The sequence below is a fragment of the Zingiber officinale genome, chromosome 8A (genome assembly GCF_018446385.1).
Source record: "Zingiber officinale cultivar Zhangliang chromosome 8A, Zo_v1.1, whole genome shotgun sequence".
In the NCBI taxonomy this organism is placed as follows: domain Eukaryota; kingdom Viridiplantae; phylum Streptophyta; class Magnoliopsida; order Zingiberales; family Zingiberaceae; genus Zingiber; species Zingiber officinale.
In genome coordinates this window covers 121,942,337-121,970,208 of record NC_056000.1, presented here as the reverse complement: position 1 = coordinate 121,970,208, position 27,872 = coordinate 121,942,337, and the positions used below count along the sequence as shown (strand labels likewise).

The 27,872-nt window shown below is 36.2% G+C and overlaps 1 protein-coding gene across 3 annotated transcripts; it reads left to right on the top strand.

Annotated features, from left to right (window-relative positions):
* Positions 1 to 27,651, top strand: LOC122010071 (protein VASCULAR ASSOCIATED DEATH 1, chloroplastic-like). Of its 3 annotated transcripts, none has more exons than XM_042566448.1 (18): positions 1 to 304; positions 397 to 453; positions 2,534 to 2,584; positions 2,724 to 2,789; positions 4,368 to 4,463; positions 4,651 to 4,740; positions 7,150 to 7,247; positions 7,327 to 7,499; positions 7,602 to 7,642; positions 7,724 to 7,811; positions 7,906 to 7,992; positions 8,120 to 8,174; positions 21,034 to 21,100; positions 23,638 to 23,734; positions 25,558 to 25,619; positions 25,713 to 25,761; positions 26,038 to 26,333; positions 27,175 to 27,651. In XM_042566448.1, exons 1-18 carry the CDS (start codon positions 146 to 148, stop codon positions 27,412 to 27,414), a joined length of 1,872 nt encoding a protein of 623 aa, XP_042422382.1. In that variant the 5' UTR covers positions 1 to 145; the 3' UTR covers positions 27,415 to 27,651. The 3 variants fall into 3 exon arrangements, with proteins under 3 accessions (XP_042422382.1, XP_042422381.1, XP_042422380.1); XM_042566447.1 differs by having other exon boundaries at positions 391 to 453; positions 26,041 to 26,333; XM_042566446.1 differs by having other exon boundaries at positions 2 to 304; positions 391 to 453.
* Positions 27,652 to 27,872: the final 221 nt, after the last annotated feature.

Below are 27,872 nucleotides of genomic sequence, written 5' to 3'. Positions count from 1 at the left end.
AATACTTAATGCACGTCCCCTCCCGCACTCCACTCTCCTCCTCCGCCTCTCTCGTTCTCTCTCTCGTGGAATCCGGAAAGAACAAGATCTCTCCTCGCTTTTGCCCTCTGTCTTCCCTCTGCTCCCTAGGAGCGATCCCGATCCCATGGTTGCTGCCGCTTCACCGACGGGGAACTCGGACGCCCACTGCTCGTTGCCATCGTCGTCGCCGGTCGCCCCGAAACCGGATGACGAAGACGCCTCCGGAAACTCAACCCTCGCGCAATCTGTGGAGTGCTGCGACCGCCGGGACGGCGATATGTTGGTAATGACCGTCGAGCGAGGCTCTTCTTTGTTCGATTTTCAATCTAGGGTTGTCGTTGCGCTTCTTGACCGCAATTGGGATGGCAGAACCAGGTATTGTCGAATAGGAGCGAAGAGTACCGGTTGCTGTTCCGTCTTCCTTCTGAGGAGGTCAGTGGTGTTCGTCTTCTTTCCAGCTCGTCATGTGACATCTCTGTGCGTGTTAGATTTGCTCCTTGCAGATTATGGCTTTTTTTTAAGATAATATTTTGCCTCCTTGCCTTTAACAAGTTTGGTAGTTAGCTGATGGTGGATTAGAGGAGCAGTTTGCCAGGATTGCGTGTAGGAAATTTTGCATGTGTAGGCAAGCAAATGAAGATTAAAATTCTCGTAGCTTTGTTGCTCAATACCTTTATGTTGTTCTCACATTATTAATTTTGAGGTGACGGACTACTGGTCAGGTAATTAGCAACATGGATGGTAAATTTATTTGCACGTTGGTTGATTGCTTAACTTGATGACTGCAAGCTATACCCAAAGCATTAGCATCCAAATGGTGCTGAAGAGGGTTGGTTTGGAAATGTTCCAGCCCAAGTTTAAGATGTTAGCAAAATTTTGCCAAAATTATCTTCTAGTATACATGCATGAAAGAATCCTCCGTGCTCAGTGTTGCCATGTGCTCCCTGTTGCCATGTTTCATTTGAGCCAATACGAAGTAAATCAATCAACTCCATATAGTGGAAAAAAAAAAAAGAAAAATCAAATTCATTAGGAAGATTTCTATATCCCTGACCAGAAGCATATATTGGGTCTTATATATAGTTTTGAAATCAGATTACAAGGTCTATGAAGATGCTGCTGCCTTACATCTTGTCATATGATAAAATAGGCTTTGTCATCTTGACAATTAAATCCAGTTCCTCTAGGCTCTATCCTGCAAGGTGGTATTAAATGAGCCATCCAACATTGAATTTCATCAAGTTTGGGCCTGTGGATGAGACCAACTTCTGGCGTGTCTTGCTTCAAACAGGTGAAAGGTATCACTATTATCAACTGATCAATTAAAGTCTGGAAGAAGACATTAGTTAGGTAAACCTCCTGCCTCCTAATGGAATGCAAATGCAGGTTCAAGGTGAGCCATTTTATCTTGAATATTTGCAACCAAACTTTGAAGATTAACGGGTTAGCCGAAGGGTGTTGGGAGTTGTTGGTTCAAGCATGATTTTGTAATAGCAGTATACCTAGTTTGAGGTGATAAAATTTCCAAAGATCCTTGGTGGAAGGGTATTGATTTAAAAATATAACCAACATGGTCACAGGAAACAAGCAACTCTATAACCTATGCCTCGTCTAGCTAGCCTCACAAAAATTGGGAAGCATATGATACAAAGATCTCTGTAAGAGCTTTTAGGTGCTAGTTTAAGTTTCTAGAAAGGAGAATAAGGCCTTGTTGCTGGTTGTCTACATTAAGAAAATTATAAACAAGACATGTTGTGATAATACCTATACCATGTCTCTTCAAGTTCCAAGTCCAGCATCATCATCATCCTAGGAAGCTCTTAGATAACCAAACTATAATTCCAGCATATTCTCCCTTTAAAAATATACCTAGCCATGAATATATTCTTCAACTATTTTTCTCTAGTTCTGGAGTACCACAGTTCCTAGTGTTTTACTCAAAGATAACAGAACACTTCTATAGTCTATCATAGAATCTTTTAGTATAGTTTCCTTATAATTTGACATAAAACCTCACTTGTGCATTCTTACTGGTTTGACATACCACTTGGAGTGATGATTTGCTTGCGAGGATCCCTTTTTTCCTCTGGCAGAAGGAGACAATTGAATTAATATATCATCTATGTAGCAAATAGTAATAAATACAGGTATGACAATGACACTTTGTATGTATAATGTAAACAACTTGCTATTCTCATTTCCACTAATCTTAGTGGAAATGATTGTTAGTTTCTCTTGCCAACTGTTTTTAGCATTTTATATCCATGATGGATGTAAAGTTCATATCCATAGAATCTTTGTTTAACAACCTAGTAGGACATTCTGATTTGGCATTTTATGCCACAAGCATGATTATACTTTCATGATACTTTTCAGATCATCAAGATTTTTTAACTTCACCTTCTTTACCCTAATGCCAATCTTTGTCATCCAATGTCTAGTTTCCATTTTTTGTTCTTCCTAGATCTTTTGTTTATATGAAGTTTATCAGCATGAACATTTCTATATGTAGGTTCTTATTAAAGATTTTAACTGTGCCTTCCAAGAAAACATCCTTCTTCAGGTACTCCTGCCTTTACTTTGTTATATATGGTTTTAGAAGGGCTTAATATTCTACACAAGCTAATCATGCGAAGGCCATGATTATCTTGGTTTAAACACCTAATTAAATTTCCAATAACTTTTTTGGATTTCCTTCACAGGGTCACATGTATTTATTTATCCACCATATCTGCTTTTATTCAAATATATTTGGATTTGAGACGAAGGTAAGAAGAGGTGCGCTTATGTTGATGCAATTCGAGTTTTGCAGTTCCTTCTAATTTTGATGTTATGCTGCATAGTATATGACTTTTTTTTTTTACTTCCCCAATTATTATCTAGATGCAATTCGAGTTTTTGCTACCTTTATTATACTCACATTGGGATGTATGAATTTGCTTGAGTACTATCAATTCAGAATTCACACTTGACAGGAATCTGCCAAATAGGGTGTTGGTTGTAAGCCAATGCCCTATTATCCTTTTGCTTTCAGTTCTGGTATGCACTAAAGTTGTAGATGATGGTAGGTGGTGGTGGTCAGGGACCGCCTATCGCCTCCCTGACCGCCACCACCTCGGCCTCCTAAGCGGTGCCTAGGCGATTAATTTTTTTTTATTAATTTTTATACATAATATTACTAGGAATCATTATTTTTTATAATATTACTTTTAATAAAATATATTAATTAAAAATTAAAAATAAATCTAAATATTTTAAAATAAAATATAAAAATATTATATATATATATACATATTATAAATTAATGGGATAATTTTATTAGACTTTAATTAAGTCTACTTAAATTATCTGAATCATAGTTAGGAGTTGAATAAAAATAATAAAGTATTAATATAAAGTTATTTAATTAAACCCTAACTTATAACTTACTCGCGTACTTTGTTTCGGATGAGCAACAAGTTTGATACATCGTCGGGATTGAGCGATGAATTCGGATGCATAGCCAGGACCGCACGAAGCGCTTGGGTGATGTGTCTGGGCCCATTACAGGGCTTAGGTGATGCTTATGGGCTCATGCGACGCATTCAGACTAGTCGCCGAGTCAGGGCAACGCGTTCGGACGCATCGTGGTGGCGAAACGGAGGCAATGACAATGGCGGTTCTAGGTGCAGGTGACGGAAGGAGTTACCGCCTCATGTGGTGCGGTTGATGCCTGGCTCCCACCTAAGCGGTGGCTAGGAGGCTGCCTCAGCCGCCATTTAGAACACATGTAAACTTTCTCATCAGGTTTGAATTGCCTGAAAGTTAGTTTTACATTTTAATTTGCTAGTGCTGGAAATATTGGGCATGATTCTATCCATCCTAGAACATGATTAAAAGAAGCAATATCTTAAAGTAACACAACAGGATCTGAATATGCAAATCAGTGATAACTGATACTGATTAATCTCGTACTAAGTAAGATTATTTTATAACATTTTATGTTACATAATTTTAGAAAATTTAATTTATCCAATAGATATGTAAATTGTAAAGTATTTTAAAAATATATAATGATTTTTATGTTATTTTATAGAGTTTTATATTGGTACACGAAACAACATGATGAACACAACACAACTCACTATGCACAAAATGTTTCCCAGTGTCAATTGGGTTGAGAATTGTTAGCCTTGTGGCTTGCCTGTGCTTGTTTGGTCAACTTTTACTTAGCTCCCTGTATCTCTGAACACTAAGTTAATATCTTTTGTGAATCCTTCATTTTTCCCTTAGTACATTTTTTTTTCAGCTTTTCTTTGTCATTTACTGCAAAAATATCTGATTCTAAAAAAAGCTTTATTGTACAGAGAATAATACCTTTACACCAGGTAACTGCTGTCCGTAAAGCAAAAACAGTTGCAATTTTTCCTAATGCAATTGAAATTTTTGCTGGAGGGAAAAAGGTAACAATTTGTTGGATAAGTAAATTTTCAGCCTCTAATAATTTTAATGCCTTGCATTACTTTGAGAAGGCTTGCCATGTATTGCTGTTTATGTTCAATTGTTTGTTTTGCTCCTAATCATCAAGCGATAACAAACCCTGCTATGTCTTTTTTATTGCCTTTTAAGTTTATTTATTTTTAATAACAGTATTTCTTTGGATCATTTTTGGCACGTGATGAAGCATATGGATTTATCATTGATAGTTGCACACAACATGGCGTCGACATAAAAACCATGGTTAGCATTCTATTTTTCCTTGTTTGTCAATTTCATTGATTATGTTCACTGAGAGTGCTGGCCATTGCATCTAAGCAATACACTACTTCTGGAAAGCATTTCACTAACAGGGTTTCATGGTAGAGTAGTGTTGGGTTTTGAATTTTCTAGTGAAATTTTATTGTCTCTTGAAATATTTTTGTTCAATTTTTATGTTTGAAATTCTGTTGGTGGGTTAAGTCAATGAGGATATGATGAAGTTGGTTACTTTAAAAACTTCCAAACGAATTTGGTTTATTAAAATGTATGGTCAAATATCTATTTACACTTTTTTAAATTAAAATGGGACTTGGTCATTTTTTCAAGTTTTAAATGGAAAACCTGGTCAGATTTCGTAAACATTCACTTAAACAAATATTGACCCTATGTGTTTGTCATTGAACAATCTCTGTTGTAGATCTTACTGTCTCTGTCTGTGCCCCTGTGATAGTTCATGATGCATGAGATGATGTAACAGGCATATGCATGGGAATCATATAGTCAAAGATTAAGTGTATCATCTATAGTTTGGTTAGTGTTGGCCTTGATCTTATCCATTGTACCGGGGCATGGTTTGTCATCATCAAACCTTTTATTTTATGTTGTCTTAATAATTTTGAAGACCAAACTATATTTTTTCAATATTGTTCAATTCTTCTGTTCCATTATTCCAGGGTCTCTACTTCATCTAATTTTACACTTCAGTTATAGGTTCTATTCATTGTTCCTACACTATGGTCAAATGCTGAAATGATTGATGGGTTTATCCTCTATTCTTTATTGCTAAAACAAAATCTGGAAATATAATTTTCTTCCTATGAATTGTGTTATTTACCATAAAAGCATCCATTGATTAGTAGATTGGGAAATGAGAATCAATTTATGAATTCAAATTTCAATTGTTTGGTAATAATATGATTTATTTTGTAATTATTATTTTTTGTTTTTAAAATTTAGTAGTCAATTAATAGGGGTAATTGTATTTCCTCATTTTCTTATTTGTTTTATAGGTTTTGTAGAATTGAGCTTATAAAAGCGTTTCAGTGTCTCATGCTTATTCAACTTTTGATTAATATGAATTTACTTTTCTTTGTGCGAATTCTTGTGCTATGTCAATTGATATCATAGCCAAAAGCTAGTGATTTAATTTGATACATCATCTCTCTATTCATGTTTCTCGTTCAAATTCCCATCCACCACACTCTATTACTCCTTGCCACTTCTACTACCTTCTAACCATAGGACCCTACTCGATCACTCTCTTTGTTCTCATTGTCGCTCAACTTTGTGCATGCAAACAAAGATCCCATGCTACTCTCCTATTGTCATCCTGTGTTAATGTTGTCATTGTTGCTGCTTCTTGCTCGGTTCATTGCCACATCATTGTTTGCATACGTTGCTTCCTATGTGGTTCATCACTTCACCTCTGTTGCATCTCAACATAGCTGTAGTTTCCCACACCTCTTAATCTACCATCTCCTCACTATTGCCACCTCAACTGAGTTTAAATAGAAACTATCATTATCATTATCATTGTTTGCTTAGTTTTCTACTTATTTCCTTAATTCACTGTGTGCTTCTTAGTTTTATAGTTTTCATTACGTATGAAACCACATCGACCGTGGCGAAAAACTCCACTAGTAAAGGGATATCATACTAGGTGTTAGCTACTAGAAGACGAGCTTAGGACCATCCGATCTTGAGAGGAAGACCTACAACCCTCAGGGTGTAGTGCAGACGGTGGTGCATGATATCTCTGGCGTAATGGCCGGGAGTCGATTATCAAGAACTAATGACTTGGAATTTACCTCACCATGCGCCTAACACCTGTATATCTACATTTACCTCCCTCTATATCTGTGTGGCCGATACTAGGGGGGCCGTTAATATAGCGGATCTACATTTTTGAGTGGAAGACTTGCAATGGTTTAAGTTATATACTACTAGCATAATTGAAAAATATCAGAATTGTTATTCATAATTAGAAAATATCAGAATTGAAGACCTACAACTATCTAAGTCATATACGACGGTCTAGGTTATATACTGTTTCCATAAGTTACAATGGTTTAGAACTATTATTCATCTATGTTTATTAATGTCATATAGTTGCTTCATAGGTTCATGCACAACAAAATATCAGAATGATGTATAGTTCTCTCTTGGTGTCAACATTGTTCATGTATATGCCAAGTTCCTAATAAGTAGATCTTAGGGATCTATATGGTTTATGAGCTTAAGGAGTCTTACTCATTATTGAAACTTGCAATTTATGATTATTTCAGGCTGTAGTGGTTCTTTGAAGATTTTCTGTGCATGCAAAACTTTCTTTATCAGTAACTTGCTGATTTGCGAATAAATGCAGTTTATTTTCGACATTTCATGTTCCAGGATACAAAATCAGAGGGCAGCAACCAAGGCAATGGATCCATTATTGAGAAAATACAGGAATGTAATCCTTTGGCAGATGATTCATCATCTTCAAGCAGGTTAAACTTGTGAACATAAACTTATATCTTTCTTGCTTTTCCATATATCTACAGATCTGCTTATTACTTTTTGAACCAGATTTAAGGATGCTAATGCCAAAGAGGAATTAAATCCTCTGCTGAATGGTGAAGTCAGGGATATCTCCTTAAAGCCTTCAAAATTCAAAGAAAATGAATGTGAAGAAAATTTTAATGAGTCATCTTTGGAAATCCCTTTCATATGGATCGATGAGGATATTGATGCACCCACAGGTGTCTTTTATATTTTTTCATCCGTGATTATCATCTTCATTTGATCTGCATAGTCAATCAGTCTCCTCCTCTTAAGCTTGAATTTACATTATCCCACTGCAGTTCCAGAAGGTTTTACTATTGTTGCAGAGTCAAAGTTTCCGGTAATGGATAAATCAGTATATTAACACTTCAATTTTTTTCATATCTCACCACATTTCCTTGACACAAATTTTGGGTTATAGCTACTTGTCAAGGAGTTTTTCAATCTATTTGTTTCCAATGAAGCTCTTGACTTTCTGAGGGATTTCCATTCAAGATGCGGCGACAAGGGTAAAGAGCTTCTTAACAATTTCTCGTTTTTTACTTGTTATTATTCAGATATCCATTGACTGATTACCGCTTAATTCTTATTTTCTTGCACCAGATTTTCAGTGCACTTCTTGGCGTAAGCATGAACTATTTGGGTATACCCGGAACATTTCATTTGTGCATCCTGTCAAAGTATATCTTGGTAAGCCAAGATAATTCATTTTCACACTATGCCACTGTTTCCTATTTGTAATGTGATTATACAGTGTACTTTGGTTGAATCTGTCTTCGGATAGTATTTGTCTTGATTTCTTCTAATTGTATTGAAGGTCCTAAATTTGGGAATTGCCAGGAGGTTCAGAAATTTCGTGTATACAGGAATAGGTAGGATGCCATCCTTTCTTTTTAATCTTACGATGCAATAGGTATATTTTCTTTGTTCTCAGTTTCTTTGAATTGTAGTAACTGCCTATAGCAGAGTTCAATAGCACAAAATTTTTGATTGAAGGAGTCTTTAATTTTGGTGACAGCATGCAAATAGAAGATAGGCGTATCCAAGGACTTCAAAAATTGCAAGCAGAAAATCTATCTTTATTTATGATTTATCTAAAACACTTAGTAAGAAAACTTTGCTATTTTAATGGAGTATTGTCCAAATTTTCATTCTTAGACATAAGCCATGGGGGTGCACAGGAAGAAAGCTTTTCTGAACATATTTTGGTATCTTATAAATTTTTGAATTTCTGTTGGCTTTCGTTGCCTTGTCTCCCATGAGGTAGGACTTATGAGCAAGCCATTTCATCCAGAGATTTTAGGGCTTGAGCTGTCTTTTGCAATTCAATTCTTCTCCAAAAGCAGTCTCCCATATATGTCTTGGAGTTAAGGCTATGTTTATTTGGAGGGATCAAGATTGAAGAGAAAGGAAAAAGGAGATAAATTCATGTTTACTTGAATGAGGGAGGAGAGAGTAAAATTGTCATCTATACCCTCTTCTCTAACTTACTCTCCATCCTATGTTGGAGGGATTAAGATTGAAGAAAAAGGAAAAGGAGGAAAGTAGGAAGACAGGGGAGCAACCGAAGGGATAAAATTATGTTAATTTGGATGATGGAGGAGGGAATAAAAATAGCATCTTTAGCCTCTTCTCGAACCTCCTTTCTATCCTAAGTTGGGAACGTGGTGGTGACTGTCCACGAGTGGTGGCTGGTGATCGATGAGCAATGTCTGACTACTGTAGTTGTGGTCAATAATGTTCATCAAAGAAAGGGTATAATGATCCTTTTGCCACTTCTCTTTCTCTTCCCCTTCAATCTATTTGTTTGATTTTAAATGTATCAATTTTGGTAGGAGGAGCTGAGGGATCCTCGTTGCTTTCTTTTTCTCATACATATGTTCAAGTAAGTATCATTTCTATTTCTCCTCCCACTCTCATTCTATTTTGAATCATTATCTTCCAAGTAAATACCCCTAAACTATGTTAAAGGGAAAGAATCATTGAATAATTATGAAATAAATTATTATGTTTGAACTCTGAAATCGCTGGATAGGGATATGATGTAAACCCATGGCAATTTATTATGTCTGATTACAATCGTAGTGATATGCCTGACTTCAACTATGGGTGTAAATGAGCCGAACCGAGCTCGACCTTGGGTCGGCTCGAGCTTGAGAAAACTAAAGAGGCTCGGCTCGAACTTGAGCTTGAACGAGTTTTTGAATCTGAGCTCGAGCTTGGCTCGGCCATTTAATCATTGGCTCGAGCTCGGCTTGAGCTTGGCTCAAAACAATGAATTTAAATGAAAAAAAAAGTTGCGTAGGGCTGAGATTTGAACATTCAACCTCTATTTACCTAATGAAACACTCTAACCATAAACACCTCCTTAACTTATTATTTAGTTTTAAAGTAGAAATTATTTTAAATATTAAAATATTAAATTAGCCTGGCTCGAGCAGGCTCAACGAGCCATCGACTTGAGCTCGGCTCAAATATTAAACGAGCCGGCTCGAGCTCAACTCGAGCTCGATCAACTCCGAGCTCGTGTTGAGCTTTGACCGAGTTGCTTGCGAGCGACTTGACTCATTTGCACCTCTAGCTTCAACATCTTGTATACATACTGGCAATCAGAAAAAACAACTAAAATTAGCCATTTTTTTTTAACAGAACCAAACACCAATGATCTATATCAGGTAGTACGGGCTGCCATACCCCGCCTGTACTGCCTAGTAAGCTAGAATATTTCACACTTGGCTTGATCTTCAATTCAAAGGAAAATTATCAATAGGATATTATTATTATTATTATTATTATTATTATTTTTGTAAATGTGAATCATGTGATGCCGAGGATTGAACCATAGTTGTCAAAAGTGCGAGGTCGCCCAGCAGCTGCTCGAAGCTTATGTCCAAGTCTTTTCAGTTGGGCGACCTCGGCAGTCGATTGCTCGACCTGAACCAACGCATGTAGTTGTTGGTTCTCGTATTCGAGGAAGGCCAACCACTAGTACATAGCCAGACTCTCCACCTAGAACTGCAAGCCAAATGAAGCTAGTCAGCGCTGAGCGGGAAATGCAGAGAAAAGAGTCCTCTAAACTTACCCTAGTTGATTTCTCAGTGAAAACGTCAGCCAACTCTCCAGGCAAGATGGTCGTCGCTCGGGCCCTAGCGTTTGCCGAGACTTGCGCAAGAGGACCTTGAACTGTAATTTGGTACTGTGGGGAGCGCGACTTGGCGTCATCAGGATGGCGCCACTCGTCAGTCGACAGACGGAGGATGGCCCTGATGTGTCTACTGTCGCTCAAAGTTGAAGGTGCTGAGGTGGCCGGGCCCTTGGACTTGGAGATCGGGGAGGAGTGAATGATGGACATGGGGGTCTGTGCTAATCGACGGAGGAAGAAGATCACAGTCTAGCGACAACTATAAACTCTTGAACAAAGAAGATCATAGTTGAGCGGCGACTATAGACCCTTGAACAAAGAAGATCGCAGTCGAGCGATGACTATAAACCCTTGAACAAAGAAGATCACAGTCGAGCAGCGATTATTAACCCCTGAACAAAGAAGATCACAGTCGAGCGACGACTATAAACCCTTGAACAAAGAAGATCACAGCCGAGTGGTGATTATACTCTTGAGTATTGAGGATCATAGTTGAGCGGCGGCTATAAACTCTAGAGTAGTAAACATCACGACCAGTGTTCGAAATCTCGCCCTAGGCGGCTGCCTAGGCGTTGTGCGGCGGCAGACCACGCTGGAAACCAACGAGGCAGAAAACCTAGGCGGCTGGGCTGCCTAAGCGGTCCTCGGCGGGCTTCGGCGGGCTCGTCGGGCCTAGGTATTTTAGGCATATTAAAATCGTTTTTTAGGTATTTGCCAAGGCGCTTCGTTTCTTTGATCGCCGACTCTTCACCGACTCTTCGTCTTTTCTGATCGCGGCGTGCTTCTGGTAAGTTTTTATTTTTTTTGTTTCTGTTAATTTATGTTTTTTGTTTCTCGATTTGTTGTTGCGACAACTCTTTGGCAACACCGGACGCATCGTAGGGCGTCAGATGTTGCCTGACGCATTGCAGGGCGTTAGATGCCGCTTGAAGCGTCGTCGGACACGCCGTACGCGTCCGGCGAAGTCCGGCTTGCTTTAAGCAACGGCGGTAGTGTTGTGATGCTTTTGGCTGCGCCAAAAACTTTTCGTGGCGCTACCGGCGCCGTTGGAAGCAATGCCGGACTTCGCCAGACGCATCGGACTAGTCCGACGAAGCTTCCGGCGACATCGGAGGCCTCTCGCGAGGCGCCGGTGGCGTCCGCGCCGTCGCGCGACAAAGGCGATGTTTTTTTTTAATTTTTTTTTAGATTTAATAAATTAAAACAATTCTAGGAGATAATTTCAATAATAGGGTTGGGTTCATAAAGCCTAATAAAATTACGATCCCAATTAAATATATTTAAAATTTACTTTTTTTATAATATAAAATTATATATAAAATTCTAATAACATTATTAATTTATATAATCAGATTTAAATATATAAATAATATATTTAATTTTTTAAATAAATAATATTAAATATTAGTTTATATAACAGATTTAAAAAATTATAATAAATAGTATCATTTATTAGATTTAAAAATATAAAAAATATTTAAAATTTTAAAAAATATAATACATATTATTAATTTATATAAATCATATTTATAAATTTTATATATTATTAATTTATATTAATCAACTCCGCACATGATGACCGGTCATGGTCGGTCCCAAGCCCGGATAAAGGAGGAGGGTTGTGTTAGGTTGCCAGCCAGCGTCAAACTATGGCAAATATTCAATGAATGAATCCATTAAACTATTGTACTAATGCTAGGTTGTTCCCCGGAAGGAACGCGTTGCAGGGTCCGACTGTAACGTCTCGGCAAGGACCGCTACATCTCCAGAACTCGGGTGTAGTGATAAATATGCAAGAGTTCGCGTTACAGGGTCCGATTGTAACGTTTCAACAAGGACCGCTACATGTCCATGAGAACTTGGGTGTAGTGTTAAATAGACAAAAGTTCTCACACCATAGGTTAGATAAGAACAACTATGATAAGAAAACTAATAATCTAAGATTTGGAACATAGAAATAGGAACTCTCACTGGTAAATCAATGGAGGTAGTAGATATGATGATTAGGAGAAAAATTAGTATTTTGTGTGTACAAGAGATAAAATGGATAGGCGAGAAGGCAAAGATGATATAGAACTTGGGTTTTAAGTTATGGTACACTGGAAATAGTAAAGCAAGAAATGGAGTGGGTATCATTGTAGATAATTTGTTAAAGGATGAAGTTGTAGGAGTAGTTAGAAAAGGGGATAGAATTATAACCCTTAAGATAATAGTGGCGAAAGAAACTATGAACATAATTAGCATATATGCACCACAAGTAGGATTAGATGAAGCTACCAAATCAAGGTTTTGGGAGGACTTAGATGAAATATTACAAAATATTCCACCAAGTGAAATGATTTTAATAGGAGGTGATCTAAATGGGCATGTCGGAGTGAAAAATGAGGAATATGAGAGAGTACAGGGGAGTTATGGGTTTGGAACGAGGAATGAGGAAGGGAAAACTATTTTAGATTTTGCGATAGCATATGACCTTATATTAGCTAATACGTTTTTTAAGAAAATAGAAGAACACTTAGTCACATTCAAAAGTGAGAATAATAAATCGCAAATTGACTTTCTTATGGTTAGGAAGAAGGATAGAAAGATTTGTAAAGATTGCAAAGTCATCCCTGGAGAAAGCTTAACTACCCAACATAGGGTAGTAGTGTTGGATATACGCCTCAAACATAGTATCAATAGAAAGAAAATATATACAATTCCTAGAATTAAGTGGTGGAAGTTAAAGGATGGGAAACAAAATATATTTAAGGAGAAGGTAGAAGTACAAGCATTAGGTGAGATATACGATGACTCTAATACAACATGGGATAAGATGGTATCAAAGTTGAAAATAGTAGCTAAGAGTGTACTCGGTGAGTCAAAGGGACATGCACCATTAAGTAAGAATCTTGGTGGTGGAATGAGAAAGTACAAAAGAAAGTGAAGGAAAAACTAATAGCTTATAAGGAATTATATATTTGTAAGAACGAGGAAAACTTAAAAAAATATACAATAGCCAAGAATGAAGTTAAGAAAGTAGTGAGTGAAGCACAAAATGAAACTTTTGAACGGTTATATTAAAAATTGGATACAAAAGAAGGGGAAAGAGATATTTATAGAATAGCTAAAGTGAGAGAAAGGAAAACAAGAGATCTTAGCCAAATAAAATGTATTAAAGATGAATGTAATAGGGTATTAGTAAATGATGGAGAAATAAAAGAGCGGTGGAAGACGTATTTTCATCAACTTTTTAATAAAGGTTTAGGTGACCAACTTAACTTAGGTAATTTAATTAGGTCAAATGAGCATAGAAATTTTAATTTTTATCGTAGAATTCAAACTTCAGAAATAAAATAAACTTTAAATGAGATGCACAATGGAAAAGCCGTTGGACCAGATAATATTCCGATAGAGGTATGGAAGTGCTTAGGGAAACAAGGTATTGAATGACTTACAAAATTATTTAACATGATATTGAAAACGAAAAAAATGTTTGATCAATGGAGGATAAGTACTCTAGTTCTCTTATATAAGAACAAGGGAGACGTACAAAATTATGCAAACTATAGAGGTATTAAACTAATGAGTTATACTATGAAACTTTGGGAAAAATAATAGAAAAAAAAGATTAAGGAAGGAGACCACAGTGACAGAAAATCAATTTGGGTTCATGCCTGGAAAGTCGACAATAGAAGTTATACATCTTCAGACAATTAATTGAAAAATATCGGGAGCAGAAACAAGATCTACACATGGTATTCATTGACTTAGAAAAAACTTATGATAGAGTCCCAAGAGAAATTATATGGAGAATTTTAGAAAAGAGAGGTGTTAACGTAACATATATTAAACTAACTAAGGATATGTATGAGGATGTGACGACTAGAGTAAAGACTTCAGGCGGAGTAACTGAAGCATTTCCAATAAAGATAGGGTTACATCAAGGATCAGCTCTAAGTCCCTATCTTTTTACACTAATTATGGACGAACTAACTGCGCACATTCAAGACACAATACCGTGGTGCATGTTGTTTGCAGATAATATTATTTTGGTAGATGAGACACGTGAATGAGTAAATGCTAAACTAGAATCTTGGAGGGAAACACTAGGAGGGAAAGATTTTAAGCTTAGTAGATTAAAGACACAATATATGGAATTTAAGTTTAGCAATATTAGAAGTAATGAAACAATTGTTAAGATAGGAGAGGGCGAGTTGCCCGGAACCGAGAGATTTAAATATTTAGGATCATTTTTGCAAAATGATGGAGGGATTGAGAGAGATGTCTTACATAGAATACAAGTGGGTGAAAGGACGTCGGATGTTTTATGTAAGTAAAGTACCTCTTAAACTTAAAGGTAAGTTCTATAAAACCATAGTTAGACCTGCATGACTCGAGCACATGAGCATAAGATGAGAGTTGCAGAGATGAGGATGTTAAGGTGGATGTGTGGACATACGAAGATGGACAAAATAAGGAATGAGAGCATTAGAGAAAAAGTCGGAGTTGTATCTATTGAGGACAAACTCCGAGAGACACGTTTAAGATGGTACGAACATGTACTTAGACGACAATAAATTCTCCAGTTAGGCGATGTGAAACTATGATAAACATGCATATCAAACGAGGAAGAGGAAGACCAAAAAAGACTTGGTTAGAAACAATAAAACAAGATAAAATTTATTTAAATATAGATGATGATATAATAGGAGATAGAGCTCAATGACGTAAAAGGATTCATACAGTCGACCCCACCTAGTGGGAAAAAGCTTGGTTGTTGTTGTTGTTGTTGTTGTTGTTATTAATTTATATTAATCAGATTTATAAATATTAAAATTATATTAAAATTTTAATAAATATTATTAATTTATATAAATCAGTTTTAAAAATATGAAAATTAAATTAAAATTTTAAAAATTCCAATAAATAGTATTAATTTATAAATATTAAAACAGATTTAAAAATATAAAAAATATATTTAAAATTTAATTTATTTAAACAAATATCTAATAAATTTTATTAATTAGATTAAGATATATAAAAAAATATTCTCAGACTTGTTAATGACATTGTTATATTTCATTATTTTGTATTGTATGGTATAATTAAATTTTATTATCATGTTATGTCTTGTCATATATAATTTTTTCAGATTATCTGTTACCAATGACAAGCAATCCATCTTTGACAGTATCTGTCACTCTACCTTAATCCGGGATTCTTAGAAGAAAGTCAAATGACATCGGATGAGAGTTTGGGATATTGATTGATCCTAAGAACCTCGACAAAATTAAATGTAAGTTATATGGAAAAACAATGTCAGGAGGAGTGTATAGGATAAAGGAGCACGTTGGAAATATACCTGAAAATGTATCTGGTTATCGAAAAGCATCTCAAGAAGACAAAAATAAGTACAAATATGCTATTTTAGAAGGGAGGAACAGAAAGAAGAACAAAATAATGGAAGAACAAAGTTATAGAGCAGAGGTGACTATTTCTCTAGATGAAGAAGAAGGTCTTGAAATTGAAGGGATGGATGGAATTAAAAAACCTCTTCCACTTGGCTCTATGGATAGATATGCATCGGCAATTGCTCCAGAAATGCAGGCTCCAGTGGAAGTAAAGTGCTTCGCCAAAAAATATAAATGAGGCTCTTTTCAAAGAGAGAACTCAACAAGTTCAATAATATGTTGGGAGATGAGTTTATGAAAATGGAATCTCATTCAATGCTGTTGATAATGATAGCTTCAAGCAACTAATGGAGGCAGTGGGTCAATTTGGACCAGGATTCAAGCCTCCAACTCAATATCAACTTAGGGAGCCACTATTGAAAACTGAAATTGAAAGATCAAAACAATTGCTGAAGAAACATGAAGAAGAATGAGCAAAGAATGGATGCTCGATCATGACAGATGCATGGAGTGATAGAAAAAGAAGCATCTTAAATTTGTGTGTTAATTGCAAGGAGGGTACTACATTTTTAGAGTCTAAGGAGTCTTCAGACGAGACGCATACAACTGAACTTATTTTTTAGTATGTTGACAAGTGTGTTGAACAAGTAGGAGCTCAGAATATTGTTCAGATTGTAACAGACAATGTCACCAACAATATGGCTGCAGCTAAATTGATGAGAGGAAAGCGACCTGGGATTTTTTAGAGTTCATGTGAACTCACACGGTTAATCTTATGCTTGAAAGTATTGACAAACTTCCATGATATAAAAAGTTTATTGAGCAATCCAAGTATTTTACCATTTTCATCTATGCTCACTATAAGACTTTGTTATTGATGAGAAGTTTCATGAAGAAGAGAGACATAGTCCGACCAAGAGTTACCAGATTTGCATTCCTCACATTGCAAAGTTTGATTGAAAAAAAAGCTAGTTTAAGGGTCATGTTTACGAGTGATATGTGGGAGAAATGTAAATGGTCAAAAACAAACAAAGGAAAATTGACTTACTCTACAGTGATGAGCATGAGTTTTTGGAATGGTGTGACACTTTGTTTAAAAATATTTGCGTCTTTGGTAAGAGTTCTTCGATTGGTAGATGGAGATAGAAAGCCATCGATGGGGTTTCTATATGGGGAGCTTCTTCAAGCTAAAGAAGATATCAAGGTGGCTCTGAACAATGTGGAATCAAATTATCAGCTTATCATAGCCATTATTGAGTCAAAAATGAAGGATAGACTTGATACATCATTGCATATCACTGCCTTTTTTTTTTGTTGAATCCTTATTTTTACTATAAAGATAGTTCTATTGCTCTTTATGAGGAGGTCGCAACGGGGATTTTTGAATGCATGGAAACTTTGCAAGCCAATGAGTTAGATCTACAAGATATAATTATTAACAAAGAATTTCCAAAATTTAGAGATAAGACAGGGTTATTTGGAAAAACATTGACAGTAAAAGCATGTGAAAAAAATGATGATACATTTGATACATGTGCATGGTGGAGTACATATGGTGCTCACACACCTAACTTGCTAAGGGTGACATTGAGGATACTTTCATTAACTATAAGTTCATCTGGGTGTGAAAGAAATTGGAGTACATTTGAAGGAGTTTTTAAGATTTCAGTCTTTAATTAAATTAGCTATAATTTTTAATGTCTATACTTTATATTCAGGTACTAACTATAATATTTACTTTCTCTATTTTTTTTAGATTCATACAAAGAAAAGAAATAGGTTGGATGCCAACAGGTTGAACAATCTAATATTTGTCCAATTTAATGCTAGATTGTTGAACAAACAAAAAAGAGAAAAAGAAAAGAATGTCGATGTCCTTCTTGCAAAAGATGCTTCAAATGCACAAGGTTGGATTGTGGATGGTGGGGAAGAAGATGAAGTTGAACTAGGTTCCGGACTCACTTGGCAAATGGTTGATGAAGCAAGTGGAGCAGATGAAAATCTACAACCCCGAAGAAGCTCTAGAGTGAGAGAACTTCATGAAGATGATTTTGAATCCGAAGAAGAAGATGAGGATCACAATAATGATATTGAGTTTGTGTCCGATGAAGAGCAAGTTATTGAAAATTATGGAGAAGAAGAAGTAGAATAAATATGAGTCTATGAGATATTATTAGTTGTGTAATTTTGAACTCATTTTGTTAAGACATAATTTATGTTATTCAACAATTATATTTTGCTTAGTGGTTACTGGTTCACAGTGCATTGTAATCTTGAATTGAACTATTACTATTATTTTCTAATGTTTTCCACCACTAAAGTTGTTTTAGCTTATTTTACTACATGATTATGATAACTTACTGCATGTTCTACTGTTCAACTGTTTCTTTTACTCATATTTACTGAGTTTAGTATATTTCCGTTGCACAAAACTATTAGTTTTCTTTTATAGTTTTTCATTTTTTGGTATTGGAAAGTATGCATTTATTTCAGCATACATAGTTAGATCTCCCTTGCTATGAAATTGTTTAAGACAACATTTAGATTTGCATATGACATTGTCCACAGTCCACATGAAACAAGGGATATCGAGGAATCCGCCTAGCGGCGCCTAGTCCTTGCCTAGGCAGCCCAAGTGCTAGGCGTTGGTATACCGCCCGACTAGCGCCCGACGAAGATGTCCGGACCTTGCAGATGATGAAGAACCGATCCAATCAGATGATCTCTGGATCTGGCAGATGCAGCTAGCGCCGATGGAACTCAGAGGAATGGAATACAACAAACACTCCTATCCATTCAGATGGTTGTAGAGCTTCGAGGAAGGAAGATCGTCGGTTGGAAAGAGAGAGAATCGGCTCAGACCATCGGATTACTCCACTTCTCAGCTTCTTCGCCCAAAATCGCAGCAGAGTTGGCGATTAGTGATGAATCAGAGGGTTGAAGTGGTGTCACTGATTGCTGATGGGTGGATGTTAGTTGGAGGGTCTCCCTTGACCTCACTTGCTCGCAGACAGTGAAAGATCGGAAGGAGATTGCCTGAGTGCGATCTTCCCCTGTTTCTTGACGCGAGTACTGCAGCAACTTGACGAACGAAGCGACACTATAGCTTCTCATCCCCTTTAAATTTGATCAAGATTTGAACGAACGGTGGAGATTCTCTGGATCTAGATCAATGGCTAGTTCATTTCTGATCTGGATCAAAATCTTCAGATCTTGATCTATGGTGATGATCTACTCTTCCTTAAGCTTGGATGTGCCAGATTATGCTGAATGACTCATATCTCCTTAGATCTTGATTGGATGTTCCAGGTTGATTCTTGATTGACTCTCCTCTATGTTGGAACTCGGGCGGCAACTAGAGGGGGATGAATAGCCTGCACAATAAGAAAACAAAAAAATCCTTTCTCGACTTATGACTTTACCAATATTAACATCTGTATAAAACAAATAAAAACTAAGTAGAGAAAAGAAGAGACACAACTATTTACTTGGTTACAACCGAGGAGGTTGTTAATCTAAGGATGATGAAAAACTCAATATTGTCTCCTTTGACAGAGACTTTTTACAGCAATCAAAGCTCACAATCACAGAGCTAAATAGACAAGTAAACGATTACAAGTGTTGTTTCTCTCTTTTTCAGTTATTTTTTAAGCTTCTGGGTCGGGGCGCTTGGAAGGGTTCCAGGGGCCTGAAGGGGGATAAAATTTTATCCCCGCGTCAACGGATCACTTTTGACGCGATCCGGATAAGATTCAAGGTTCGAGCGCTCGGAAGTCCGGGTGCCCGGACCCAAGTTAACAACTTGTTAACTTGTTTGGTCCGGGTTCTTGCTCCAGCTCCACTTGGGTGATCTCGGCCTTCCGGAATAGGGCTCACCCGAACCCAACTTTCGGCCTTCGAGCAAGCTTCCGCTCCGGCTTCTCGTCCCTCGGAAACGCTGCGCACCTCCTTTTCGTCCGTCCGCGTACTCTTCCGCAGCACCTCGTCCCTCGAATGCACCGAGCCCGTCAACTCTCTCCCATGTCGTCCTTCTCGTTAGCTGAATTTTTTGCTCGACTTCCTGTGCTCCTAAGCTCCTGCACACTTAGACACAGGGTTAAACACCAACAGGACTTAACCTGACTTGGTTGATCATATCAAAATCACCTTGGGATACCAACATTTTATTAGCCCTACATTTGAGCCCAAATCTGGTTTGATCTGACCGAGTCTTTGCCCTTTGATGCCTACAAAAATCATATTCGAATATTAGCATCAAATATTGTAATAATGAGATAGTTTGCAATTAAGTCCAAGAATAAATGCAATTCATGAAATGTGATGTAAATATGAGTTTTACCTATGAGAAGATCATAAAAGCATGCATTTATGAATCGAAATATTGTGACCAAATCATGGTTGTCAATGATCGAGCAGACGCTTCTAGAGGTGAGAGACAGACTACCGGCGGTGAGAAGCAGGCGAGAGTGGACGAATCAACTTAATGATAAATTTAGGGTTTTAAAGAAAAAAAGGAAACTTCTGCGCTTCGTGCAAAACCGCAAGCGTGCGCTTTTGCACAAAGCACAACGAAGCGAGCGCTTCTGAGACTTCGTGCGCTTTCGAGATTTCGGAAGAGCAAGGCTTGTGCCTCACTGCGCTTCACGCTCAAGCGGGCACTTCTCACGCTTTTGACAATTATTGATTGGACACTTAAAATATTGCTATTGGAGAACCATGGGCTTGTGTCTACAAATTAAGGGCATTAATGTTATGTTTTATTCGATATTTTTATGCAAACTTGTCATGTACATTATTTGCATTTTTTTTGGTCTAGTGAATAGATGTCATGTACACTTTTGATTTGTAAAAGACCCAAATGTTAGGATAACAAGATTCATTTGTTTGGTTGCTATGTTGTTTCATTCATTTAGAATTACTTTGTCTAGAGATAGAGGAGCTTTTGGTTTAGTAGTGAATATTTCCAATAATAAGGTGTACTAGTGTTATGTAATTTCTATGCAATATGTTAAAATTTATTGCTTACAACTAAGCATCATTTCAACAACATATTTCTTAAATTCACGCCATAAGAATTCTTATTTTAGTTTATCAAATTGTATTAGTAGTTGAATTTTGTGTAGTACAGCATGTTAGTGATTTCATTCCAACAGCCATTTCCTTGTTAATCTTATGGCACTGATTTCATTCCAACAGCCATTTGGTGATTGAAACGTCACAGCATGTTAGTGATGTACCTTATGGGGATTATTTTGAGGTTGAGGTAAAGAATTTCATGTCAATACTTAACTCTCCCCCTGCTAATCATGGGATTCCATGTTTCTATTATTCCTTCCATTAATGAAAAATTATTTATGTTTTACTTGCATGATCCCTTTGCAAGGATGTGCTGCTCTTTTTTTCACTGGTCCTGTCATTAAGCCCTGGATTCTGTAGTTGTGCAATGTTACATTAGATATTGTATTGCAAACTACATATAAAGCTTTTAATTCAGTAAAACTACAAGTAATTATTTTGGTCCAGAAGCATCAAACTTTGAAGTACCTTTTTAGCAAGAAACATCAGATTTTCAATATGAGGCACCTTTGAAGATGGTCCAAATCCATGTTTCATCTTGTAGCTGTTCAAGTCGCAACATCATCGATGTTACCATTAAGCACATCTAATACATGATGACTGAGAAAGTGCAAATGGAATTCTGACTTTATTTCTATAGTATTGTTTTATGATTGTTAGCACTCTAAGATTAGCATTTTTTTAAATGTGTTTAATATGACCTCACATAGACTTGCATATGTGATGTTTGTTACCTCTTATTTCCATATATGAATAGGCACACACAAATTAGGCTCAAGACTAAGCTGTTTTACTAGTTCTAGCCAACTTAATATCTTTATCAATAAACTGGATGTGAATTATTATCTGACTTTTCTAGTTTATATCAATTTAATTGAAACATGAACCAAGAAAAAGAAAAAGGGATGGGATTCCGCGATTGAACAATATTCTATAAGTGTAAAGGACTGATTAATTTATGCTTTAAAACAAAATGTGATCATTGGTCCCACTTGGATTCACATTTGGATCGTTTGAGAGCTGATAGTTATTCCACCAAGGAGAAGCTTCAAATTCAGTTGTGCTTATAGGAGAAAATAATGTGTCAGAATGTATCGATTATGATTAGTGATTATGGGGAATTTAATGAGGATCATGCTTCGGGAAGGAAGATCAACAATTTCAGGTTTTTATATATCCAAGCACAACATGCTAACTTTTGATGATAATCACGTTAATGCATATGCAGAATGAAATAATGTTGCAGCATGTCACTGGCATGCTTTGGTTGGACCTATACTAATTAATGCCTCTTTGGAACTTGGAAACTAACTCGTGCCATAGTTCTTAAATAAAGTCAAACTTATATTTTTTCCAGCAGTCTTCCTCTTACCATTAATCATCATAAATTCATATCGATTTTGTCCTACACTGAGGACCTTTTTTATCCTTAACCTCTCCTACAGTCAGAAAACGTATCTACTATTTTCCATTTTGAAAAATGAATGCTTCTTATTTTTTTGATACTTCACAATTTGTGACACCACCAGAACAATTATCAGCCTCAAGGACATTGTTGCAAAAAAAAAAAAAAAACATTGTGAAAGTTCATACATGAAATTTTTGTTTGAACAGAAAATGCAACCAACTGTTGTTTAGTTATTTAGAAAATCCTTTTGTTGGTGATGGTGATTCTTTACTGGTCATCTCTAGAACAACAAGGGAAGAGCTTCTGATTTTTTTCTTTTGGTATGGAACATTTGTTAAAGCTAGCCAAGGCTAATGAGATTGTTAAAAAATCATATACACACCACAGTCTGCATATCAAAAGTATAAAAACATAACTTTTGATGAATTCCATGAACCTTTAATGTGCTTATTCCTTTTCTTGACAAACAGTCCACGCTGTATTGACAGTGATCAAACCATTTTTGATTTGATGGTTTGACTTCTAAATTCATCCGGCAGGCCCTTGCTGTGAAATATGGCAATCAGCTTCTTTGTGCACTCATTTCTGAATTTCATTTTCTATCTTTAGGTGCATCTGTACAAATATTCCATCTCTCTATAGGCGCATGCGCGCGCGCACACATAGGGCTGTTATGCTGCACTCAAGCGCCCACGTGGGGTGCCCAGCAGATCAGTACACTATATATATACAACAACAATCAAGCCTTAGCCCATTAGGTGGGGTCGGCTATGGTACACTATATATATATATATATATATATCTATTCTGGACTATCCTATTCAACATATAAAGTATTGTAAAATCAGTTTAATAAATGAGAGTTGGTAAAGTGGGATGAGGAAATAGTTGGAAAAAGTATTTTTGACTCTCCATAGACAGTTTTTAGTCGTTGTCCTCCAATCGTAAATATGCTTACCCACATTCTACACCTTGAGATGAATTTTTGATGGGCTTTGGTCTATGGACAAAAAAATGTGCAGCAGTCTTCTTGCATGCTTCTTAATAAGTAATGCCTGATGCTTGTAAAATTTTTTAGGGAATGGTAAGATAGTTGTGACTATAATCCATGAGGTGACTGAGTTTTTGGAAGATCTGATGTATAGTTTATTCTCTATTTTGTCACCATTTTTTTTGGTCTTGTATCATCCTAGTAATAACATTTAAAATACATTTGGGAATGAACAGCTAATAGCTTAATGTTTGTATGTCTTCGCCATACATGCCAATATATAAGCCAGTTATTGTTAATGTACTCTCTTATTTCTTTTATGTAGGGTTTCTGGGATGTTGTACAAGATACCAGTGGAGAAAATAGCTGCACTGTAAAAGTATATTCTAATGTGGCATTTTCAAAGAAGACCTTGTTCAAGGGTATGATTGAATAGTTCATAGCTTTTTCGTTTGAAGATTCTATAGGGTCAATACACAGGTTATGATAAAATGCCAAGTGGTTACATTAGTGAAACTGGCAGTTAAACAAGGCTTTCATTGGATTTTTCTAAATACTATATCAGATTTAATTGAATCATATCATCAAGAGGCTGTAAAGGTGCCAAAAGCATGTATCAGAATTCCATAACTTGATATGCCACAATCTCGTATGGTAAGACTGCTATTGTGCATGGGAGTCCTTTCTGATGTCTCTACCAACCAGTGGCTTGAGGCTGGAAATTTAAGGTTAGCTATGCCACGACTTAGTGGTGTGCTTCCATGTACCAAGTGATACCCCACCTAGTGACAATATAATAGAAATTAAGAACTATAATGACAATAAATAACTCAAGCTAACCAAGAACTATTCAGCAAAATATACATTTTATTGCTTTTGTTAAAGAAGTATAACAAGATGTAGAGTAACAAAATGTCAAACGAGAAGAACAATAAGGAAACCAAGTAAAACAAAACAATTTTTAGTGCATTGAAAAATCTATGAGCAACTCTATACACTGCCTAAATCAACTAAGACTTTAGAATCAATTCTTTCTTGCAAAACTGGAGGGCAAGGAGAATGGGGAACCTACAAATTGTTAACTGGGTAAATAAAAAAGGTATTTGTTTGGCTTAATCTAAACCTAAACTAACTTCATATAGATCCTCAAAATTCAAAATATTTATTTTGTTCAGTTTGATTATTTATTTCAAAATATTTAAAATTAAATTATGAAAAATAAATTAAATTATAACAAAATTCAATATATAACAAGCTAAATTTGTTGACGAACTAAAATTTTCTCATTTACTTTGGATTTATAGGCAGCCCAGTCTTAAGATACCAAAACATATTTGTTCCAACTATAATGGAGTTATGATTTTTTTTCTTCATGCTTATCTTGATGGACAAGGTAGCTCTATCCAAAGTTTAAAATCTCAAGCCGTGTGGCCCGTGTCGAAATTTTGCTCTTTGACTCGAACGCTATTATTTCGGTATTGTGTCGATGTTTCAATGCATGGAGTTGATAATGAATTGGATTTGAAGAAGGAAGGAGATAAAACATAGGAAGGAGATGTCTATTCCAATCGTAGTTTTAAATCTTGTACCATGCCAAGCAGAATGGTTGAAACATATCATTCCGGTAAATTATTGAACTCAATACCACTCAGTATTAATAATGTCTCATTCCTTTGCTTCATCTCCTTCTTCCTTTAACCTCCAAGTTGTCACCGACACCATGCATTAGAGCGTCAATACAATACTTGAACAGTATGTTTCTGGTCAAAGACCAAAACTATCGCACGATATTAGATTTTGAACCTTGTTGCCAATTGGTATTGAGTTTTGGTGATTTATTGGAATAATATGTTTCGACTGTTTCGCCTGGCACGATATGAGATTTCAAACCATGGCTATATCTGGTATCATGCTAGGCGAAAATTTTTCTATCATGCTATATCTTCACTAGAGCATGCATTAACATGAAAGTTTCTCCATCATGCTTTGTAATATGTAGTCCCCTTACCACTGATCACATTTAATCTCAAATTTTATGTTGGAGGAAAGGATGACACTTTTTTTTCGTACCTTCTAGTCATTACTTGCTACTTTCTGTAAAGTTTCTACTCCCTCAATTGTTGCATTTTAGCAAATGAAATTTCCTTCTCCACTTTAATTCATTTGTTTCTCAGCTGACTATGGGTTTGAAAGTACAGTTATTTTATTTACAGAATTAAGAAGCTTTTGAACTCTGTTTTTTCAGGGAAGATAGAACAATCAACTAAGGAAGAGTGTCGAGAAGTTTATGCTACTTGGATGATCTTTGTAAGTGCTTATTGTTGAGAACTAAAATGCAAATCTTCGTTCTCCTGCTAGCGTTTGTAAGGGATAAAGCTAATTCTCAATGGTGATGTCCAGGCTCATGATACACTAAAGGGAAGGGAACAAAATGTTCAACAATCAAAAGGTTTGTATCTTAGATCCCTTAATATCTGCATGCTCCACAGATTGAGAAAAAGAAAATCTTGCTAATCTGTTTCACATGATGATAGTTTCTTGCATTAAAAAAAAATTCATGGTAAAAAAAAGAGTTAAAAGGATGTAGCTAGTGACACAAATCTGGCATTTAGTACAATGTGCTATTAAAATTTGCAAGGCTCATACATGTGCATAAAATCTGGCAAATTCTGGTCTATAGCTATAATTGGTTCCTATATATCTCACATAATATCTCTTGCTTTAGAAGATGGAATTTTTGAGAAGAGTAATTGTGTGGTTCCTGACAAAGGCGTTGAATTTACAAGAGCTCCAGAGTCGATAGAAAATCCCATATCAACTTCAAGAAACCTTCTATGCAACGTCAATGAGATGAGCAATAAACCAGGGGTCGATGACATTGTCAACAAACAGTCTGAAAAATGTTCACTACTGATGTCTACATTTCGAGAATCATGGGAAAACTTGCTTTCATATATGAGAAGACACAGTTTAGTGCCTTTGCTTTTAGCTGGAGCATTCTTTGTGATTATCCTACTACAGGCAAGTTACACATCTTTATCGTTTTTATGCACTACAGACAAGTATCTTGCTTCTGGAATAAGAATAATATCTATTTTGTTGGCAGTAGGTGTTTTTATGTTACATTCTTGCATCCAAACCGTTTCCATTTTAATCCAATTTTGCTTTCCAGTGTTTTTATTTGGATGATATTATATAAATTAAAAGATTCTCCACTGATGAATTAACTGTATAAATTGCTTCATAGTTCATACCCCTGCCTTTCTGTGGTAAAGGTCATTCAGAATTTTGGAAGATTTTCAACCCGACCAACCTGAGTACCTGACCATGCTATTATTTCTGATAAAGTCTATTTTTAGAATATAGTTATATAGGCAGTCTAACTTGTACTGCAGATAACATTAGAAGTCAAACCTATTTAGTTGCTTTAAGTGGCTGAGCCTACCATTTACATTCCTTGGTAGAATGTTCTCAATTCTATTTGAATGCCTCATTGCCGCATAGTTTTCCCCGAGACATCCTTATCTCTCTAGTCAAAGCAAACACGGAAGCATGAGTATCACAACATATCCATTTGATTTCGTAGTCGGTGGTGGTTTTGAAGTTCTCACTGAGATCGTTTAGAATGATGACCGTTTTATCATTGGAACAAAGAACAGAGGGATTTAATGATATGGACGGTCTCTCTGTAAGCGAATGTTGTCTCTCTGTAAGCGAATGTTATATTTTGTTTTATGATTTGAAATTTTGATTTGCAATTTCTTTTCTTTCTTTGTTGATTTTTAATGTGCTGTTCTACTTTTTAACAATGGTAGATTGATTGGTTTACAAATTAATTAGTCCTGCACCATTTTCTTTGCAGTTAATCATGATTCTTGTGCTAACAAGAGTTCCTGAAGTGCATGTGGTTACCCATGGAAACTATATCAGTGATGGTAGTGCATATAATGTTGAGAATGTCGAGTGGTTAGAGAAGCGTTTCAACTACCTCAAGGAAGAATTGGTTATGATGGAAACCCGAGTGGAGAGAATGCGTCATGAATATGCCTTGTTGAGGTCTCATCTTCAAAGTCTCGAGCGGCTGAAGTTCAAGAAGTCATGACAGCAAATATGGTGCATGTACCGGCACCTGAAAGCAACCTCACTAATCTAGAACTTCTCTTTTCTTTGGAAAGTTCTGTAACTATGCCAAATTTTAATCATTTTTTTTACAGGAAAAAAATATCGTAGAGCAAACTTTACTGAAGGAAAGTTTTTTCTCCTTATTTGTTCTGCAAACCTCAAGCTTCCGAACATTTCCATTTGCTTACGTATCTGAATACTGTGTTGCACACTGATCTGTTTAAACTTGTCGCATATGCGTTTTGACTATTCCTGAGACAAGGAGAGGAGATTGACGTAGTTCACTCGATTCACCGATGAAAAGGGTGTTAAAAAGGGTAAAAAGTGTTTGCAGTGTCTCCCTTGTAAATGAAGTTACCAAACGTTGAGGTCTCAAACTGCGAGGCTTCAAGAAATTCCAAAGTGATGGATAGAGAAAGATAGGAGATAGAGGAATTC

Bases quoted from the DNA above. Each gene is read 5' to 3' on its own strand.
- LOC122010071 (XM_042566446.1), top strand. From the start codon at position 146: ATGGTTGCTGCCGCTTCACCGACGGGGAACTCGGACGCCCACTGCTCG. The intron at 2,790-4,367 runs GTAAGAAGAGGT...TTTATTGTACAG, and splicing joins TATTTGGATTTGAGACGAAG to AGAATAATACCTTTACACCA. The intron at 4,464-4,650 runs GTAACAATTTGT...TTTTAATAACAG, and splicing joins TTTTTGCTGGAGGGAAAAAG to TATTTCTTTGGATCATTTTT.